The sequence below is a fragment of the Tupaia chinensis genome, unplaced genomic scaffold, assembly GCF_000334495.1.
Source record: "Tupaia chinensis unplaced genomic scaffold, TupChi_1.0 Scaffold148874_1, whole genome shotgun sequence".
Lineage (NCBI taxonomy): Eukaryota > Metazoa > Chordata > Mammalia > Scandentia > Tupaiidae > Tupaia > Tupaia belangeri.
The window spans coordinates 1,224,066-1,245,851 of record NW_006208722.1 but is presented as its reverse complement, the minus strand read 5'-3'; the positions used below and the strand labels follow the sequence as shown (position 1 = coordinate 1,245,851).

The following is a 21,786-nucleotide window of genomic DNA, read 5'->3' as shown; positions in this document are numbered from 1 at the left end:
TTTTTTTTTTTTTTTTTTTTGCCAGAAGGTGAGTGCACTCACCTGAAGACACACACACACACACACACACACACACACACAGAGAGAGAGAGAGAGAGAGAGTTCATGCCACAATCCCTTATCTATCTTTTCCTCTGTTTGGGATTTTGGGCACACATGCACATGTGCCTGCTATGCATTTTTTAGACTACTAGGTCCAGGACTGGCACAGCTGGCTATGTGGGATCCAGCTGCCTTACCTCCCCACAGCACCAGTTGGCCCCTCCAACATTAACTCTTATAATTCCTTTTTCTTAGAGATTTTTGCTATAGGGCACGTGCGCTCGCCAGAAAGACAGAGACAGTGAGACAGAAAACGAGAAATCACCCCCCCGGGGGGGGGGGATGGTCATGCCGCAAACACTTCCATTCTCCTCTCGGGATCTTGGATACGCACGCACACGTGCCCAGCGTGAGTTTAAGTCACTGGGTCCGGAACTCGAACCGCGGTCAATTACATGGGAGTCCAGCGACATAGCCATTACACTAATTGCTGGTCCCGTAACTCTTATAATTCTTTTTAGTGCCACCCTATATTCTAGTGACAGTCAACTATCAACCATCCCTCACATGTAACCCTTAATTTCCTGTCTCCACATCATGCTTTATACTATTGCTTCTGAGTAAATTGGTGTCATTTTGCATGTTTCTGCTCAAATACAACACCTTTACGGCCAGCTCAAGAGCAGTCATGTCCACAATAACATCCCCAATGTTCTTCTTCAACCTTGCTGGCCTGGTTCCAAGAGGTCCCTTCTTCCTCCAACTTCCATGCCATTGTATTTTATTCTCTCTTATAGCACTTAAAGCTTTGACATTGTGTTATGTCGTAATCTCTACTCTGGATGTAAATACATTGAGGACAAGATACATGCCTATTTCAGCCTTTTATCTCCTATAACAACCAGGACAATGCTTTATCTGTAGTATATACTCAAAAAACTCCTTAATATTTAAAATTCTCTAAATACATATTAATACATTATTTGTACAATTTAGATAAAGGACTTTACCAGTTTTTTTATGTGTACATTTTTTCAATTGTTTTGTTTCCATATGGATTATAAATATGCTATTTCTTTCCTTCCTTCCTTCCTTCCTTCCTTCCTTCCTTCCTTCCTTCCTTCCTTTTTTTAATTGCCAGAGTATGAGAAAAAGAGGGAGAAAGCACCCCACGATGGGATGTGGTCATGCTGAGATCCCATTTCCTCTACTTCTCCATCTTGTTGGGGTTTGGAGCATGTTTTCCAAGTCATCTGGGGCTAGGATTTGAACTGCAATTTGGCCATGTGGGATCAGATTCCCTTAACCACTAGGTTATGGGCCAGCTCTGCCATTTCTTTTTCTCCTTGCTCTTTTGCTTAACTGTAATGATCCTGGCTTCTTTGTAGGATGTAGTCGGAAGTATGGCTGTAAGCTGATGCTTTTCCTTACTGATAGCAGTTTCCCAGCAGTAGTCATTAAATTGTGAGTCCTTTCTCCATTCCAATATTGGTTCAACTTTGGCATTCATTAAGTTAATGTGATAGTTTGCATCTATTTTTGAATCTGTTGTTTCATTGACCCAGTTCTGTGTATTTAACACACTATCATAATTATTTATGAGGTAATTTAAAATTTGGTAGGCTAAGTATTAGCATTAGTTTTCCCTTTAGAAAATATTTCTTAGAATTCTGGTTGGTTTATTCTTCATATAAAGTATCTCATCAAATTGCCAAGTTCTAAAAATATTTTTAGTAAAATAATTACTGCATTAAAAGTATGTAATAATCTTCACAGGGTCAGGTCATGCCACAATTCCCTTCCTCCAGCCTGCTACCCTGTCAGATTTTGGGCACTTACACTCATGCCCAACATGTATCAGGCTGACTGGTCTGGAGATTTAAACTGTGGTCACCATGTTGGATTTGGCTTCTCACTCTCTCTCTCTCTTTTTTTTTTTTGCCATATGGTACATGTGCTCACCAGAGAGACAGAGAGAGACATGAGAGAGAAAGTGAGAAATCACCCCACAAGGGGGATGGCCACACTGTAGTTCCTTATCCTCCATTCTCCTCTTGGGATTTTGGGCATGCGCGCACACACACCCAGCATGAGTTTCAAGCTGCTGGGTCCAGGACTCGAACCATAGTTAGCCATGTGGAAATCCAGCACCGAACCAACATTCCACCTTCTGGTCCCCCAGGGACTCAGCTTCTCTTAAACAATGCATTACTGCTGCCCATAGAGTGGACACTGGGCTATGTCTTATCATTAATTGCTTGTCATAATTTAATTGGTACCATTTTCTACCCTTCGATTGTAATTTTTAAATAAAGAATAAGATACATATGGAGAAATAAACGTAAGTGTGTTTATTGGAGGCCAAGATTTGAACCATGGTCAGCTATGAGGGATCCAGCTTCCTTAACTGCTAGGCTACAGGACCAGCCCTGTAGTTTGTACATTCTAGACTGTTGTATAGTATGTCATTTTAAGAATCTATCCCAATTTAATTCTCCACTTTACTGTGGTTAGGAATTTGAGTAGTTTCCCCTTGTTTGACTATTATGAATACATAGTGCTGCTCTGAGTATGTCTGTGCATGTCTTTTAGTAAAGCTAAGTCCATGTTTCTACCGGACATGTACCCTGAAATGGAATTGCCATGCTGTAACGTCAGTGTAGGTTTATATTGCTTTAACAGATGGTAAACATGTTTGTATTAAGTTTGACTTCCCTGGTAGTATCATAGAAGTCTCTCTTTTTTGGGGACCAGCAGATAGTATAATGGTTACATTGCCGGACTTCCACTTAGTCAACTGTGGTTTGAGTCCTGGACCCTATGGCATAAACTCATGCCGGGCGCATGTGCATGAGTGCCCAAGATCCTAAGAGGAGAATGGAGGAGAAGGAGTGTGGTATGGTCATCCCGCATATAGGATGATTTCTTGCTTTGTTTCTCTGTCTCTCTCTGTCTCTCTGGTGGGCGCACATGTCCTATAGCAAAAATATCTCCAAAAAAGAAGTCTCTCTTTTTTCATGTTCTCCACTCTGTGTGTGTAGTATTACCACATTGTAGTTTTGTTTTGCACCTCCTTAATGACTAAGGAACTTTTTATATTTTTCTGGTCACTGTAATTGTCCAGGTAAGAGATGAAGAGGGCCAGGGCTAAAGCAATGTGAGTGGGGAAGATTAGAGAAGTCAAGTCCCAGAGATAATTTTAGAGAAGAAATCTAAAGATTTAATGATGAAAAGTCAGCTGTTCTCACAGCAAACACTTTGAGCCCTGTTTTCATCCTCTCTTATTTCATCCTCTGATATCTTTGATCCTTCAATGCACACTGATTTTATCTTCTTTTCATTACTCTTTCTTCTCTCTCTCTCTTTCTTTCTTTTATAGAAATTTTAGGAATTTTTCCAGAGGGCACATGCACTTGCCAGAGAGAGACAAAAAGACAAAGAGAGGGAAAAATATCCATTAATGGGAGTGGTCATGCCACAATTCCTTCTCCTCCACGTCTCCATCCAGTCTGGATTTTGGGCATGCATAAGTACATGCCTGGCATGTTTTTCAAGCCACTGTGCTGGGGTTCAAACTGCAGTCAGCCATGTGGGATCCAGCTTCCTTAACCACGGGGCCACTGGCCTGGCTCTCCTTACTTTTTCTAACTTACCTATTTCTCTAAAGTAACTTAGCAAAACTTGAACATTTTTCAGGAGGATTCTTTTTGTTGTTAGAATTTTTTAAAAAAATGGTGGTTGTGAAGTTTTGTTTGTTTGTTTGTTTGTTTTTTTCTTTTTAAAGAGAGAGGCTTGTATTGTAGGGCATGTGCGTTTGCCGGAGAGACAGAGAAAGAAAGAAATTGAGAAATCACCCCTTTTTGGGGGATGGACATGCCACAATCTCTTCTCCTCCATTCTCTTCTCGGGATTTTGGGCACACATGCACATGTGCTCAGCATGAGTTTTAAGCCACCGGGTCCAGGACTTGAACCTCAGTCGACTACATGGGAGTCCAGTGACATAACCATTATACCAACTGTGGGTCCAGGGTGTTTGTTTTTAAGGCATAGTGAAACTGAGTACCTCTGAGGTTGAAAGAAGGAGCCTGTAGAGTTAGAGAAAGAGAAGGGAGTGGACAATGGAAGGGCCGGGGGTGGGGCACTGTAAAAGTGAGACAGTGGGATAATGTCAGAACAAGGCCCTGAGGAACTGTAAAAGGTGGAATTGAGATGAAGAGTTGGCGGATTTGCCTTGGTAAGTGGGAAAGTCAGTTTTTCCTGAGATGTTGGAGAGGACACCAAGAAACTGTTGGCTAGAGATGCACTGAGATGAAAACAAAGAAAACCAGGGACCAGGACCAGCAGTTAGCGTAATGGCTATGTTGCTGGACTCCCACGTAGTCGACCGCGGTTTGCGTCCCGGACCCAGTGGCTTAAACTCATGCCAGGCGCGTGTGCGTGCGTGCCCAAGATCCCGAGAGGAGAATGGAGGAGAAAGGATTGCAGCGTGTCTATCCCCCCTGAGGGGTGATTTCTCGCTTTCTGTCTCTCTGTCTCTCTCTGTCTGTCTGGCGAGCGCCCATGCCCTATGGCAAAAACCTCTTAAAAAAAAAAAAAAAAGAAAACCAGGGGCCTGAGGCCGGAGAGGCTGAATTTCTATAAACTGGCAGGTTTAATGGCTGAGAGTAAAGCTAACAGCCTGTTTGAGACTCCCTCTCTGTGTCACCTCCACAGAACCTCAGCCTATGCCTCCTGTGGGGTGGCCAAGGCCTAGGCTGGCTGGGAAGGGAAGCATCCTGCTCTAAGTTTGAGCTGGCTGGAGAAGGGGTAACAGAGCTGAGCCCTGGAGCAAAGCATCACACAGCTTTTCCTAGCTTATCTTCTAAATGCTGCTTCTTTAACTCTTGATTCCGGAAATGAGAGTTGAGTCAATTTAAAATTTTCATTTTGGGGAGCCAGCAGGTGGCGTGGAGGTTAAGGTGCTGGATCCCACGTGACTGGCTGGGGTGTTTGATCCCACGTGGCCGGCTGTGTTGTTTGAGTGCTGGACAAGGCTTGAAAATCACGCTGGATGCATGTGTGTGTGTGCATTCCCAAAATCCCAAGAGGAGGTGTGACTATCCCCTTGGGGGATGATTTCTTACTTCCTCTTTGCGCCCTATGGCAAAAGCTTTAAAAAGAAACAAAAACAAAATTTCCTTTTGCCTGAGCTATGGTGGCACAGCTAGGGTGCCACTCTACAATGCTATAGCCGCATGGAAGACAGCGGTGTGGATCCCAGGTTGACCTGAAACACACTAGAATATGTGTGTATGTGTGCTTGTGGTGCCGGATGGCTGGAAGACAGTCGGGAGATTGTGCTGTGACAAGACCCTGTTGAAAGTGCCTGTTTTTCTTTCTCTCAAGAAATAAGGGGACCAGCAGGTGGCATGGTGGTTAAGGTGCTGGACACTCCACATGGCCTACCGGGTTCAAGTCTCTGGACCTGGTGGCTTGCTTTCTCACTTTCTCTTTCTCTATCTCTGTCTCTCTCTGGTCAAATTAAAAATAAATGAATGAATAAATAAAATAAAAAATAAATAATTCTAAAAAAATAAAATAAACCTAAAAAAAAGATTTTTTTATTTACATAAAAAGTTTACCATTCAAGCTAATTACCGGGAAAGGATAATGATCATGTATTAGATTAACTTTGTTGTAAATCCTGTTGCGTTTCAAGAGTTTGACCCTCAGTCTTCCTTCTTACACCTACATTTAATATCTTAGAAGGCATATCTGAAGCTATGCACTTTTGTTTTAAGCTTCAGACCCATCTATCTAATGACTTACCAAACATTTACACTTAGATGTAGCTTATCCTTCAAATTAAGTATTTCCCAAACCAAACTCCTATTGGCATAGCTTTGGTGCTTTTCTATTGTGTCAGGCTCTGGGCAAGGCTCCAGGCACCAAAGATAAACAAACCTGCAATTCTGCCAGCTCTCCTCCCCCTGGATTCTCTGTTTTTGGTGAATGTTAGCCCTGCTGAGTCACTCACAGCAGGATCCTCACTGCCATCCCAGGTTTTCCTATTCCTTCCCCCACACTTGATATCGATCCTCTCCCCAAACACCTACGCTCTTCACCCCTCTCATCAGGCTTCCTCTGCCTCACCACAGGCACGTCCCATTTGGCCTCCAGCCCACCTCCCAGCCCACTGCCCCCATGGTGATATTTCTTCAGTACACACTGGCTCTAATGGCTCCTCATTTACTACAAGATCATGCCTACATTCCTAAGCAAGGCATGTGATCTATGTGACCTGGCTCTGCCTTCTAATCCAGGCTTTCTTCCTATCATCCGTCCACATGCCCCAAGCATCCCTGGGACGGAATAGCTTATTGTTCCTTCAAAATGCTAGGCCCGCTTCAGCACTTTCTTCCTCCTCAAGAGACACTCCAGTCCTCTCTTCTATTTCTTCTTCTTCTTCTTTTCTTTTAAGTTTTGGTAGAGGGCATGTGTGTTCACCAGAGAAAAACAGAGACACATGCAGAGAGAAGGAAGATGAGAAAGCACCCCCACCATTATGGGGAATGCCGCAATCCCTTCTCTGTTTCTCCTCCTTTCTGGATTTTAGGCATGCACACACATGTGCCCAGCGTGTTTCTCAAGTCATGGCATTTGGAACTGAAACCACACCGTTGGCCATGTGAGATCAGCCACCATAAGTAACTACCACACCACCAGCTGGTCCCGACCCACTCTTCTAACTCCCTACAACACATCCACAAAGCAACACTTGCTCTTTCCCGTTCAGTTTTTTCATCATTCTCTTTGTGAAAGCTTCTTCCGCCTTCACAGGCATAGTTATCCCTCTTCTTTACTTCTTAGCAATTGGAATGGCCCCTTTGGAATTCTAGTCTTACATCTTACATCTAGAAACAGCATGAAGTCATTAGAAACAGCATGAAGTAATTAATGGACAGATCTGGGCTTTAAGTCCTTACTCTGCCACCTGCTGGCAGGCTCAGCTTCCTTGCCTGGGAGGTTGTATTAATATTAATCCTGTGGTATTATGGGAAAATGACTGCTAAGGTTTTGCAGTACCTGGTAATAGGTGCCTAATAAACAGTGTCTGGTTCTTTTTTTAAAAAACCAGTTCTCTGAGAACGTAGTCCAAATGCGCCCACACTTACTCTTTAATTCACTGCAATCCAGCTTTCAGTCATTCACCTATAAATAGCTCTCTCAAACAGAACCAGATCTCTTCATTGCCAAACCTAGCATCTTCTTGCTTGGCCCGTTACCTGATTTTCTGTCACCGGATATCACTGACTTCTTCTCCTTAGAGATATCTCTTTTTAACTTCTCTTTTAGCTCCTCAACTGTTCCTACTAAATCTACTGTCTCTTCAGCCTTCGCTTCAAGGGTGCCTGTTCTGGCTTCCTGTTTGGAAGGTGGTCAGCCTGACAGGAACAGGGAGGCAAGGCAAAATGGGTCAGTGGTGTACGCTGTACAAATTTCTGAGTGGGAGGTCTGGAAGAGTGTGTAGTGCACACGTGCGTGGCATATCAGTGCAAGTCCCAAGTCGTGTATTTTAGGTAGCTATTCTTGCTGGGAACAGCCCTCTACTCCCTTCCTTACCCTGGTAATCATAAATGTTTTAATAGGACCTAAGCTTATTAACAGCAGTTGAAGAGGCTAGAACTCCTTAGTCCCTAAATTGCTGTTGAAATCATTAATTGAAAGTGTAAATATAAGCAAATAGGGTTATCATAGGAAGTCCATCATGGGTATCAACCATATATTGGGTCGTCGGAAAAGTCGTGAAGCATTTTTCTATGCAAAACTGTTTCATGACTTTTCCAGCGATCCAATAGTATAAACCAGGAAAAACTTTTGCTCACAATAGAACTTAGAGTCCTGACATGAGAAGGCCATTGAAGGCAGAGTCTTGATATTCTCTTATGACAAAGCTCCTTCTCTGGGAAGTCCCCACTGCCCCTCTGAACCCCTGCTACCTCCAACTTGGGTAGAGAAGCGATCTGGAAGGAAGAAGTTGAGGACGGGTTGGAGGGCCAGTTGGGAATGTAGATCCCTCCTGTGTTTTTTTGGATCTTTGGCCTCGTGTCTCTACTGTTAGTGTGAGAAAGATCTGACATGTACCGTCATCTGAAATGGGCACATCAGGCAGAGATGTGGGAACTGTGTGGAGGGGGAGTTCTTTTCTCAGCACTCAAGCACTGAACTGTGTTCCTATTTAGGTTCCCTTCTTTGTCTGCATGGGCAGAGGCTTTCAAAACGAGCCATCCCCCACCGCACAGAGCCTTTGCCTCCAATCTGAGTGTGATCATCAGATGGGCCTTTCTCTTCCCTTCCCTGGCCTCCCTGTCCTTGATTGGTTTTCTACCTTGTCTTTGTATAAGTACCACACACCAACCCATTATGCCACTGGAGCTCCTCTACCTTTGGAAACCTTTTGCTTCTCAGATTCAGTCACCATTTTCCCCTTGGATACTTCATAATTGTTCTTTTATACTTATAGAACACCATCCAGCTCCCTTCCAACTCAAAACCCGTTGAAACATAGCTTTGAATCTGACAAAGTGGTACCCAATATGGTACCCACTGACCATTATTTCTTATGCCACCATCAAAATAAATCTTTGACCCCCTTGAAAAGATCCTGGCCACTTCAGAAGTAGAATCCTCACTCTTACTCGGGAACCTCCATTTGGTTCTGGGTTGCCTCACCTTCTTTCTTATAGTTCTTACTTCAAGCTCAAGTAGCAAAGATTCATCCAGAGTCAGTGTCGTCATTCACTGAGCCGGAGTTTCTGAGGCTGTCCCAAGCTTTCCGCTCTAACTGTAATATGATAGTACCCCAGATCCTGAGAGTTCCCGTAGTTTCATCTCTCTTAGTTGGGAGATTTTCCACACCTGGGGGTAGGGTCACTGAGAAGATGCACAAACACCCTTGCTGCAAGGCCTGACCTATAGTGTCTACTAGAGTTATGTTCAGCTAGGCACTACGCAGCACCCTCACCTACTCCTCTCCTTGTCACCGGGTTGCAGGCAGTAAGCACGTATGTGAGGGGGTTACCCTTAGCGCATACCTGGAAGACTTCCCATACACATACCTGGAGAACTTGTCAGGGGGTGCAGGCTTCACAGCAAATTCTGCACAAGGTGGCACATTTTACTACCTATCAGTGAGATTTCTTCTCATTTCAGCTTCTGGATAGAACACAGTTACTAATGCACAAACTGTCCCTTGATATAAAGATCTTGCGAGTATTAACAAGACTCTACGTAGTGCCAGTCAGGATAAAGGACCATGAACACCTGCTCCTGTGCCTCCAAACTGTGTCTCAGTTGGTTTAAAAGGGAGAGGAATCTTGTCTGATGCTATAGGATCAGGTTGTTAATGGGCTTTGCAGAAACAGATGTTCCTAATTAATTTCCTGGAGTACCCACTGAACTTTATTTCCCAGGAAATGGGTGGTTGTGGTCAGGAGATGATGACAGAAATCTTTTCTAATCATGGGATTTCTATCTATTGGGTTGTCAGAAAAATCATGGTGTGTTTTTGTCTGCAAAAATGCGTCACGACTTTTCTGACAACCCAGTATTTTAGACTAGGGTATGCCCCCTCTTACTTTTGTATTGGCCTTGCTCAACTGGCGTTTGAGTGTAATTTTAAACTAGCTTCACCTCGTATATCAGTTTGGGTACCAACAGGAAACAGATGGAATACTTATATTAGGATAATTAAGGAGGGTTTTTTTTGTGTGTTTTTGTTTTTATTTTCACAAAGAGACCATCACAAAGATGTCTATGAGGTACAGAAGAACTGTAAGAAAGCACAGTGCAAGGACCAAAGGCATGAAGCACTGAACAGTTATTATTCCTAGCCCCAAAGGGACGAGCAGGAGAGTCAGATAAGAAGACTTCCTCCATACACTGGCCTCAGTCTCTTCATACATTCTGATGTCCTGTGGGATCTTGCTGGCAGAACCCAACTTGATAAGCCAGAGGGCGCAGGGGTCCATTGATCTAGCCCACATGCTTTAGACTCTCTGGGCACAGAGCAAGACAGAGAGTGGATCTGGAGGAGCAAATTAAAGATATCTGGTCCACATGGGAAGTCTAGGATAGATCTAGGATAAATGAAATTCTTTTAAAATTTTTTTCTGTAGAGCACATGTGCTCACTGGAAAGACAGAGGGAGAGAGGGAGAGAGAGAGAGAGAGAGAGAGAGAGAGAAATCACCCCCCCCACACACACACACACACCTGGGAGGATGGCCACACAGCAATCCCTTCTGTATTCTCCTCTGAGGATTCTGAGCACACACGCACATGCCGGGTGTGATTTTCAAGCTGCTGGGTCTGACACTTGAACCACAGAGTCGGTCATGTGGGACCCAGCCGCCTTAACCTCCACAGCCCCTGCTGACCCTGAAATTTATTTTTTGATATACTTTGTGAATGACGTTCCAAAGATAATGATGTCCTCAGGGGTACTGACACTGCCAAGCACACCTTTTTACTCACTATTTTATTAAGCATGGAAAGGGAGCAGAGGTCTTGAGATTCTGAAGTATCCTCTTGAATTAGTTTGGTCAGAGGGTTATAAAGATTGTTTTCTCCTTTCTCAGCGTTCCTTTATCTGATAATATTTGCTTTGCTCAGCTAATACAGGGTTGGGTTCCCTGTAGAAAGGGGCAATAAGGGGAACCAGCAGTTAGCGTAATGGCTATGTCGCTGGACTCCCACATAGTCGACCGCGGTTCGTGTCCCGGACCCGGTGGCTTAAAACTCACGCTGGGCGCGTGTGCGTGCGTGCCCAAGATCCTGAGAGGAGAATGGAGGAGAAGGGATTGCGGCGTGACCATCCCCCCTGGGGGGTGATTTCTCGCTTTCTGTCTCTATGTCTCTCTCTGTCTGTCTGGCGAGCGCACGCGCCCTACAGTGAAAATCTCTCCAAAAAATAAAAAAAAAAGAAAGGGGCAATAAGGAAGGACTGCAGGCAGGAATGGAAAGGAAAGTAGTGTGTGGGGAAAGGGAGCGTGTTTTATGGGACAGGCAGCGATGGAGAAAAGGCTTTGGAACCCATGGGCCAAGACCCAGGGCATTTGGAGTCAGTGACTGGTCCCGGCATTGGCTGAGCTGTCCTGCCTCTGCAGAACGGCCAAACTGACACTTCCTTGCTGGGTTCACCTTCTACGGTGCTTCTAAGAGTTTGGAAATTAAAACTTTTTGCTCAGAAGGCTCAGTGTGCCGAAGATACTTAGGAGTAGCAAAGACAGATGAACTTGGGGTCTGGCTGAAGCATGGTGTGATGTCTCAGAGTTCAGATTCTAAAGTTGGACTGCCAGAGATGATTTTCTGTCTCTACTTCTGTAGCTGCTGTGACCTTGGAAAAATTACCTAACTTCTTTGTTTCCAGTTCCCACAGCTGTAAAATGGAAATGGTAATACTATTACTAATACTAATACTATCATTTCCAGAGTTCTGAGGAGGAATCCATTATTTGGTATTTGCAAAGTTCTCAGGAAGAGCCCAGTACATAGAAGGCCCTCGATCCATGTTTGTTGAATCAAATTTGAATTGCTCTATTTGCTGAGCATCTTTTCTCGGGCTACCCATCAAAGAGTGCTTGAGGTTGTTGGTGTTTCTTTCCTGTCTGCTAATGCACATCCAACTTGACTGTTTAAGATTATGGGTTATGTGTTTTAGGGAGTGATGACCAAACTGCCTTTGGGAAAAATAAGCCCTCTTCTGAATAAGGAATTGGAACATTCCTCTGTCCTTTGGGAACAGAGAAGGAGTAGATCCCCGATATGATCAGTGTCCACTTCTACGGTAGGAGATGACCAAGGATATTGCTGGCCCAGGCTGAGTAGGGTTATTCTGACTTGCTGTCCATTGGTGAGGTTTGACTTGGCCTTCGAGTCATCACTGGGATTCTACGTAAATCCTCCCTGGCTGAATAATGTTCTTTGTTGACTAAGAGCAAATTCAGCCTTGAGACAGATAATCTAAATTCTGTGAATTGATAAAAAGGGAATGAAGTAACTCTTGTATCTTAACTTTGGGGTTCCCATCAGGAGGAATCTGCAGCCTGTCACCAAAGCAAGACACTTCTGCAAAACACATGCTGCCTTGTTCAAGAAGATTCTGCTGGGCCTGCTGTGTTTGGGTAAGATACCGAGAATTTATGGAAGTGAGAAACACAGCCATCTTAGGAATGTTCCCTGGGTCAAGACAATTACCAGGTGGAAAGCACTTTCATTCACAGAACGGTCTAAAGGGCTATTTGATGTGTAGATCTTAACTACTGGTAAGTGAACCATAAGTTATTGAACTGCTCTGATAGGGACAAGTAAAATCTGAGAATAAACTATTTTTCAAAACTGGAGTATTTGATAAGCTTAAAATATTTCAGAGAACATGGGTGCATCTCTTTTTTAGTGTCTCGATTTGATGCAGGACATGATTCTTGTACTCTGTGAGAAGAACCTGTATTATACATTATTTATTTGCTGGTTTACCAGTTAGATTGGTGATATAAAATATTTTTAAAAGACAATAAACTTCTGTGTAAAATATGCCATCAGAGAGATATGGGGCTTTGATAAAACATTAGCTGGGATGGTGAGGGCTGAAGTTATATTTTGGGATGAGTCAGGGAGTCATGGGATGAGGGCTATATAGCTGTGCTTCCTCATGGTATCCTTGTTTAGATGGTTTTACTCAAAAGGAAAGGTTAACGTAACAGGGATAATAAAAATTTCAAGAAAAAAATAACTTATTTTTATGTTATTTTATTTTATTTTTTTGAGAGATTTTTGCTATAGGGTATATGTGCTCTCTAGAGAAAGAGAGAGAGACAGAAAGCGAGAAATCATCCCCCAGAGGGGATGGCCATGATGCAATCCCTTCTCCTCCACATGCACACATGCCAAGCATGGGTTCTAAGCTGCCGCGTCCAAAACTCGAACTGTGGTTGAGTACATGGGAGTCCAGCAACGTAACCATTAGGCCATCTGCTGGTCTCAATTTTTATTTTTTAATTTTATTTTTTTAAGTGCCAGAGAGCACATGCAGAGAGAAAGAGCGAAAAGGCACCATCTCAGTGGGAGTGTGGTCACACTGTGATCCCTTCTTCTCCATTTTTCTATCTTGTTGGGATTTTGTGCACACACATATATGTACCTAGCATGTTCTTCAAGCTGCTGGGAGTGAGAGTCATACTGCGATTGGCCGTGTGGAATCTAGTGCCATTAACCACTAGGCTCTGGAGACGGCCTGAAATGACTTTTGTTTTTGTTTTTTTGTTTGTTTGTTTTAGTTTTTGGTACAGGGTGCATGTGCTTAACAGAAAGAGACAGAGGGAGAGAAAGTGAGAAATCACCCTCACTCCCAAAGGGGGATGACCACACCACAATCCCTTCTCCTCTAGTCCTCTCTCAGGATTTTGGGCACTTGCACGCACACATGCAGTGTGATTTCCAAGCTGCCAGGTCTGGGACTCAAACCATAGTCGGCCATCTGGGGTCCAGCACCTTAGTCACCACACCACCTGCTGGCCACAGAGCTGACTGATTTTTAAAGTCTAATAACATGATCAAATCTACTTCAAGGGACAAAGAGAGGATATCAGATAAACTAGAAGGAGTGAGATTTCATTAGAGACGAGGCACCATAGGCAATCTCTAAGCCTGCCCTTTGTTGGACATCCTCAGGAAGAGAACAGTGAAGTCTCTGCTGCCTCCAGAAGTGCAGCTCAGCCTGACACCAGGGCTGGGTGCCAGGTATCTGGAGGGCTTGTCTCACGTTTGTCTCAGGTGTCTGTGGCTGGACATTTGCCCCTTGGAAGCTCTGCTTTGCTGATCTTTAATCTGTACCTTCTCTTTTTAGCTTACGCTGCCTACTTCCTGACAGCTTGCATCTTGAATTTCCAGAGGGCACTGGCCTTGTTTGTCATTACCTGTTTAGTGATCTTTGTCCTGGCTCACCACTTTCTGAACAAGTTTTTTGGTGAAAAATTAACAAGCTGTCTGCAGCCCTTTAAAAACTCCCGCCTGAGGCGTTGGATGAAATGGTAAGATGAGAATCTCAGTATCTCGGGTCCCACGGCTTCTCCCAAACCCAGGTGGCCTCTACTTTCTCCTTTGATACTTTATGAACTGTCTCTCAGACCCTCCCTTGTCTTTTCAAATCCAAGGCACAGAGAACAAATAGCAACAGGCCTCTGAGGCTGGACCTCAGTCCAGTTTTCACTGAGCCTTGATCTCAACAACGCTAGCTGGTGGGAGGGGTTCGGTTTCAGAGAAGAGTTTCAGCCTGTTTACTATCAGGGCCTGACTCAGAAAGGAGAAAAGTCAAATTCCTCTTTAATGAGGTAATCTGAATAAAGATGCTTACAGCTGCTTAAGCAATCAGGTTGACTTGGTGGTCAACTGTGTCTGCTCACTGGAGAGAGAGAGAGAAAGGAAGAGGAAGTGAGAAAGCATCCCCCTGTGGGGATGGCCATGCCACAATCCCTCTGTTCCATTCTCTTCTCAGGATTTTGGGCATATATGCACATGCACCTGGCATATTTTTCAAGCTATTAGGTCTGGGACTCGAACCATGCTGTTGGCTGTGTGGGACCCAGTGTCTTAACCACCATGCCACTGGCTAACCTAGTTCCCTGATACTTTTTTTATAGAGATCTTTGCTGTAAGGCATGTGTGCTTGCCAGAGAGACAGAGAGACAGAAAGCAAGAAATCATCCCCCATGGGGGATGGCCACGCTGCAATCCCTTCTTCTCCACTCTCTTCTTTAGGATTTTGGGCACACATGCACGCACATGCGCCTGGTGTGTTTTAAGCCACTGGGTCTGTGACTCAAACTACAGTCAACTATGTGGAAGCCTAGTGACAAAACCACTACGCCATTTGCTAGTTCCGCCATAATACTTTCTATGCTCTTTCCCCTCTAGTCCTCCAGGCATCCTGCACCCACTTATGTCTTTTACAATTCCTTAGAGTTCATGGAGCAAAACATACTGTTCAGTATACACTGAAATGGATTCTACAGTGGCCACCACACATCTGACGATGGCATGCACGTGTCCTTTGATCACAGGTCAGGGTGGGAGAATAACTTTCAGACTCCCTCTAACTTCCTCTTCCCTGCCCATTCTCCAGAGGATGCACAGAAAATAGGTATTAATTTGGAGAAACCACACCAGACTATCACCTAGACTTTAGATCACTGATTAATTAATTTTTAGTTTTTGCTATAAGGCATGGGTACTTGTCAAAGGAAGACAGAGGATTATTAATTGACTTGACATTGGGAGGACAGCACTAAAAGGATTTTATTCATTAGGAAGGTGGGTTTTATTCACTTAAAGTGAAATGAGTTTATAGTGAGTTCAGCTCTGAATTTCAACCCTGATCTTGGAATGCCTTTTGTTGTTTTACTCTTAGGTGTCTTTGTTGTTGTTGTTATTGTTTGTTTTTCATCTGTGATCTTCCTTCTAATCCTTTCCCCCTTGAACTTGAAGGACTCGAACATTCAGTCATGAGGAAACCAGGCCTTGTCTTGAACAAATGTTTTTGGTACACAAAAAGCCCGTAGCACCATAGTAGTTGATTCATAGCTTAGCATTTACTCTTGCCTTGAAGTGGTTAGATATTGGGTAAAGATCCACAGGGGACCAAAACATATTTTTCCTTCCTTTTTTTGGTAATATATATTTAATACTAGAGGACACGTGCATGAGAGAGAGAGAGAGAGAGAGAGAATGAGAGAGAGAGAATGAGAGAGAAGCACCCCTCAGTAGGGCCTGGTTACACCACAATTCCTTTTCCTCCAGTTATCCAATCCAACAGACTCCTGGCCATGTATGCACACACAATATCACAGTATGTCTTTCAAGTCACAGGGCATGGACTTGAAACCTGGTTGGCCACATGGAATCAGCCTCTGCACAGCGCTTAATGACTGTGCCATGGGGTCAGCCTCCCCCTTTGATTTTTTTTTTTTGAGAGATTTTCACTGTAGGGCGCGTGCGCTCGCCAGACAGACAGAGAGAGACATAGAGACAGAAAGCGAGAAATCACCCCCCAGGGGGGATGGGCACGCACGCACACGCGCCCGGCGTGAGTTTTAAGCCACTGGGTCCGGGACACGAACCGCGGTCGACTACGTGGGAGTCCAGCGACATAGCCATTACGCTAACTGCTGGTTCCCCCCCTCCTTTGATTTTTAATTCTTTGGTTACTCACTGGAATAAACTTCAAGAACGAGTCTCACATTTTATTTGAGATGATAATTTAAGGAGCAGGAAGTCATGTGATTTGTGCCCTCAGAAGGGAATTTTCGGCTTCAATTTGTAAGATTAGAGGAGAGACTCAGAAGGGAATTTTCGGCTTCAATTTGTAAGATTGGGGCCTTGGGAGAGAAAGCCCTCGAAACTAACTCCTTGTCGATTTGACAGGCCATTGCCCCTAACATGGAGGAGAGAGACATGAAGCTAGAGAACTACCTGATAATGATAGTTATCATAATGATTCTTAATGTCTCTGTGTTGATCTACAATAAACAATCGAATCACTTATCCATGTGGGTGAACTTCCATTTTTTTAGAGGTATCGTTAATTATTTATTCACTGCACTGATGACACGGTGTTGGCATTCCGTCTTCAGGGTGTTTTCGGGAGTCTCCTTGGTCGGCCTCATACTGTGGCTGGCTCTAGACACAGCCCAGAAACCAGAGCAGCTGATCTCTTTCGCAGGAATCTGCATGTTCGTCCTCATCCTCTTTGCCTGCTCCAAACACCACAGTGCAGTGAGTTTTGGGTCTTCGGGTTGGGCATAATAGCACGCAGCCAAGGACCAAGTACAAATTATAAGGGCACAGGTCAAGTATTAATTACAAAGGGATTTTCCTGGAACTTTCTTCCTTGACAAGTTTGTTCTTAAGAGCAGTTTGAAAGTTCTCTGAGGTGCTACCAATCGTCCTTTTCTTCGCAAACTATACATTGTGATCCATTAGTGAGTCTCGATAATCAATTTTATAGATCTGGGCAAGTATTAAAGAAAGGATAAAAGAAAAAGAGAGATGGAAATAAAAACGAAATTCAGTAGAAAATCAGCTTCCATTACACATATTGATTTTTTTTTAAAGAGAGATTTTTGTTATAGGGCATGTGCACTCACCAGAGAGAAAGACGGAAAGCTAGAAATCATTCCCTGGGGGATGGCCATGCCACAATCCCTTCTCCTCCATTCTCCTCTCGGGATTTTGGGCACTCATGCACATGTGTCCAGCATGAGTTTTAAGCTACCAGGTCCAAGACTCGAACTACCTGGGAGTTTAGCAATGTAACCATTATGCCCATCTGCTGGTCCCACATTTAGTAATGTTAAAGTATTGGTTTGTGACATTTTTATTTTTAAGTGTGCATGTAAAGATGTCATCTAACCTGTAGGCATATTTCTGAAAACTATGTAGATATATGTGGCTCTTTACATATTACTGCCCTGTTTCTCCTTCTCCAACCTCTGTGCTCTGTACGCCGTCTTACCTCAGATTTACTGTTAATATCAGGTTGGTTCCCCCCAGAGTTTGTATACCCATATCTGAAACTCCAACCAGGGAATGAACAGGTAGGTTTAGAACTCGCATTGGAATAATTTTCTTATCTACCCTAGGTGTCCTGGAGGGCCGTGTTTTGGGGCCTGGGTCTTCAGTTTGTCTTTGGGATCTTGGTCATCAGAACCGATCCTGGATTTAATGCATTTCAATGGCTGGGAGATCAGATTCAGGTATGAGAAACTGAAAGTGAGGGCTTTATTCTTAGAAGTCCCCATAAAGAGAGTTGGAGGGAAACATAGGAAGGTTAGGCTGTATCTTGTGGCAGGAGATCTGGTGGGAAACAAGAGAATATCTTGGAGGTACAGCTAAGAAAATGAATAAAGAGACCTGAACTGCGGAGTCCTCTACATTTAATGAGCCCCTGGGCTGTCAAAGGGAAGCCAACCTGAATAGTAGCAGTTCCTAATCAGGCCTGAGGTGGATCCCATCCTCCCCTGTGTCCCTCCTAGCTTCACTCTGACTGTCTTGTTTTTTTCTTTTTTTCCCCCTCAGATTTTCCTGAATTACACTGTGGCCGGCTCCAGTTTTGTCTTTGGGGATGCACTGGTCAACAATGTTTTTGCATTTCAGGTCATATCTCTTTAATGGGCTGGAATGATGGTCAACAGAGGGCTCAGGAAGTAAAGCAAAGGATGAAAATGTGTGTCCAAGAAACCAGCTAGCCTGTATACTGATGGGATTAAGCCTATCCGTAAAGGAAACAGCATCAATCTCTTGACCTTTGATCATTACTATCCTGAAACTGGATGAAATAGGGGTTGGTGGAGGGAAGGTTCACAAAACTCATTGTGGTTTGGCACTGATTTGCTATATATTTTAAATGTATTCCAAACTACTTTGTATACATACTGAGTGTCTGCACTCTGTCAGATGCCCTTAGACTGTGGAGAACTTAACTAAGAGGCCTGACACACAGTCCACTTATGGTAAACAGCACATGCATGCCCTGTCTCCCCAGCTGCCCATCCTTCTCATTACAGAGCTTACCAATCATCCTTTTCTTTGGATGTGTGATGTCCATTCTCTACTACCTGGGCCTTGTGCAGTGGGTGATTCAGAAGGTGAGTCATTCTCTTACATGAGTCAGGAGATAGGCCTTCATCTTGAGATCTGTCAGGAGGCACGAAGATGAAACTTATTTTGGAGAGATGCTCCTATGAGGGGTCCAGTGGTAGAACCAGTGTGAAAAGGCAACCCCTTCCACGTATGCCTGGTATTAAATGGTCAGCCCAGGTCTAGGTAGGTTGGGGGAGTAGCACAGCGAGAGAAAACAGGCTAGACTACTTTTTCATACTGAGGTGTTTTGCATGTATGTGTGTTTATTTATTATTTCCGTGAGCAAGAAAGACAGAGAGGGAGAGAGACAGAGACAGAGAGACAGTGCCTCCAACAGGGTCTTCACCTGCTGTCCACCCCCAGCATTAACCAACCCCAGACCCAATCCCCCATTTCAGCCAGCCCTGGATCATGGGCATGCCTGTGCTTAGCTTACTCAGGGAGGTCTCTGACATGAACCCAGAACCTTCTCAAGTGGGTCAGCCTCACAGAGTGACATGTTTTGCCACTGTGCCAGTGTCCAGCTCCTCCATACTAAGTTTTAAGACACTTATTTTAGAAGCCAAGAGTACTAGGTTCTGGTCAAGGTTCTTTGCAGTTTGTTTTGCAGCCTTGGGCTTGCATTTTACTCCTCTAGGCCTTGGGTTCCTTCTCAGTAAAATGGAGTAGGAGGGATTTGGCTGGGCATTCTCCGAGATTCCTGTTCATGTTAATAGTTTAGGGCTCTGTATCTTTTTAGATTGCCTGGTTTTTGCAAGTCACCATGGGCACCACTGCCACAGAGACCCTGGCTGTGGCAGGGAACATCTTTGTGGGTATGGTAAGCACCCTGAGGCCTTCTGGTCTTCTTTTTTCTGGTAACTGAGAATTTGGCAGAAAACAGGTATAGAAAAGTAGCTTTCCTTCTGAAAAGTCAATAAATGAAGCCTGTGGAGCAGCCGGTCCCTGGTGGAAGAAACCTCAAACGCTCATAGGGACCTCGATTCAGGACTTTCACCCTTCATGCCTAATAATACTCATCTGGACGGACAGCCTTACCCACAATCCAACCTCTTACACAGGGAGTTAGGAGCATGTCCTTGCCCACGTGTTATTTCCATTCAGGGCTACAAAGGGTGTTTAGTCTCTATTCTGGTTTATCCCTGTGACTCCCTATGACCTTGGTTTTCCAGGGTCTCTAAGGAGACAAAAGCTTGGGCTAACCCCGAGGTTCTTCCTCATCATATATAATCTATCGTTTGTGGTGTGGAGTGGGTGTTACATATATGCTGTTGACCAATCAGTTCATGTTAAGGACAATGGCCTGTCAAATCGACAAGGAGTTAGTTTCAAGGGCTTTCTCTCCCAAGGCCCCAAGCTCTCAGAGTTCTTCTGGATAGTTCTATAGCCTTCCATGTTTTGCTGAAATTATCCACAGTCAACTTCATTTCTTCTGCTAGGCTATCAGTGCCTAAGAGTGGGAACTATGGCTTATTCATATGAATATTCCCAGCTTCTAGTGTAGCATTAGGCACAGAGTTGGCACTCATTTAATGAAAAAGGACATGATGTAGGTTGGAGGTTGGATACAGTTTATGTGATTCAGCCTTCATTATTTCATAACATTTTCACAAATATTTCTTTTTTTATTATTTAAAAAAAATTTTAAAGAGATTTTTGCCATAGGGTGTGTGCGTTCATTGGAGAGAGAAAGAAACAGACAGTGAGAGGGAAAGCGAGAAATCACCCCCCGAGGAGTGATGACCATGCCACAATCCCTTCTCCTCCATCCTCCTCCTGAGATCTTGGGCATGCACACACATGCACCCAGTGTGATTTTTAAGCAACCAGGTCCGAGACTTGAACCATGGTCAGCCATGTGGGAGTCCAGTGATGTAACCACTATGCTATCTGCTGGTCCCCACAAATATTTTTAATTTTTTAATAAACAGAGGGCTTAGATCATCTATTCACAATTCATTTAATGAATACTTTTTAAGCATTCAGTACCCACTAAGTGTACTATGTTCCATCAATTTATTCAGTAATAGCATTGTTTAGACATGGGAAACATACAGAGGGAAAATGCCTTTTCTTTCTCATAGCGTTTAAAAATAAAATAGAGGAGACAAACATATGCGGAAACAGGTAAGAACCATGCCAAGCAGGACATAATCAAGTGCTGGAGGGAGTGAGGCAGCGTCTGGGAGGGCCTGAGAGCTGAGCTCCTTGCTCACCAAGTAAGGCTGTGTCTCACCGAGCAGCGCCCCCACTGGAGAGATGTGTGTCTAACAGGTCCGGTCCCTGGGGCTGGGAAGGGCCCTCTGCGGTAGGAGACACACCCTCTTGGAATCTTTTTTCTCTCCTTGTTTGTAGACAGAGGCGCCTCTGCTCATCCGTCCCTACCTTCCAGACATGACCCTCTCTGAAATCCATGCGGTGATGACTGGAGGCTTTGCCACCGTTTCCGGCACTGTGCTGGGAGCCTTCATCTCCTTTGGGGTAGGCGTAGTCCTGGAGTAACCAAGTACACAGGGAGCCCGCGTTGAGTCCCCAGAAACGCTGACCGCTAACTCCGGCCTTGCAGATTGATGCGGCATCCTTAATTTCTGCCTCTGTGATGGCTGCCCCTTGTGCTCTAGCCTTGTCAAAGCTGGTGTATCCAGAAGTGGAGGAGTCCAAGTTCAAGAGTCAGGAGGGGGTAAAGCTGCCCCGTGGGTGAGTACAGTAAGGCATATGATTTGGGGGTTAGTGAGGTAGGGGCACTGTTGGGGCAGAGATGTCTCATCTCCCGGGGGAGAATGGAGTGATTCCATAGCCCCTCTTGTCTATCTCTGCCTCTAGCTAATCATGTTGCTTTTCTTTTGTTTAACTTCCACCTGTCACTAGCTTCTGCATGCCAGCACTCCTTGTCCTCGGTACAGTGAAATTTCAGGCAATTGTATTTCATATTTCTTCAGAGTAACTTCCGTGACTAAAGTCACAAAGGAACCCCTGTCACCCCTTATACAGGCTTTGCACCCTTCTCCTGCACTAAGGGGCAGTGGGATTTCTCTTCTCTGAGGGGCTAAGACTACTTTAGATAGCAT

The 21,786-nt window shown here is 44.3% G+C and overlaps 1 protein-coding gene across 4 annotated transcripts in view; it reads left to right on the top strand.

Annotated features, from left to right (window-relative positions):
• Positions 1-21,786, top strand: part of SLC28A2 (solute carrier family 28 member 2) — a 38,938-nt gene that overhangs the window by 4,374 nt on the left and 12,778 nt on the right. For 2 of the 4 annotated variants that reach the window (XR_003548271.1, XM_014585105.2), the window contains exons 4-12: positions 12,116-12,207; positions 13,929-14,112; positions 16,711-16,852; positions 17,719-17,832; positions 18,155-18,232; positions 18,643-18,723; positions 19,458-19,538; positions 21,074-21,199; positions 21,285-21,415. Coding sequence is in view for 3 of the 4 variants with exons in the window: in XM_014585105.2 (XP_014440591.1) it covers positions 12,116-12,207; positions 13,929-14,112; positions 16,711-16,852; positions 17,719-17,832; positions 18,155-18,232; positions 18,643-18,723; positions 19,458-19,538; positions 21,074-21,199; positions 21,285-21,415 (1,029 nt within the window). In the remaining variant the exon portion in view is untranslated. The remainder of the gene's footprint in view (positions 1-12,115; positions 12,208-13,928; positions 14,113-16,710; positions 16,853-17,718; positions 17,833-18,154; positions 18,233-18,642; positions 18,724-19,457; positions 19,539-21,073; positions 21,200-21,284; positions 21,416-21,786) is intronic. The other 2 variants (XM_027769193.1, XM_014585106.2) reach the window with 1 other exon arrangement.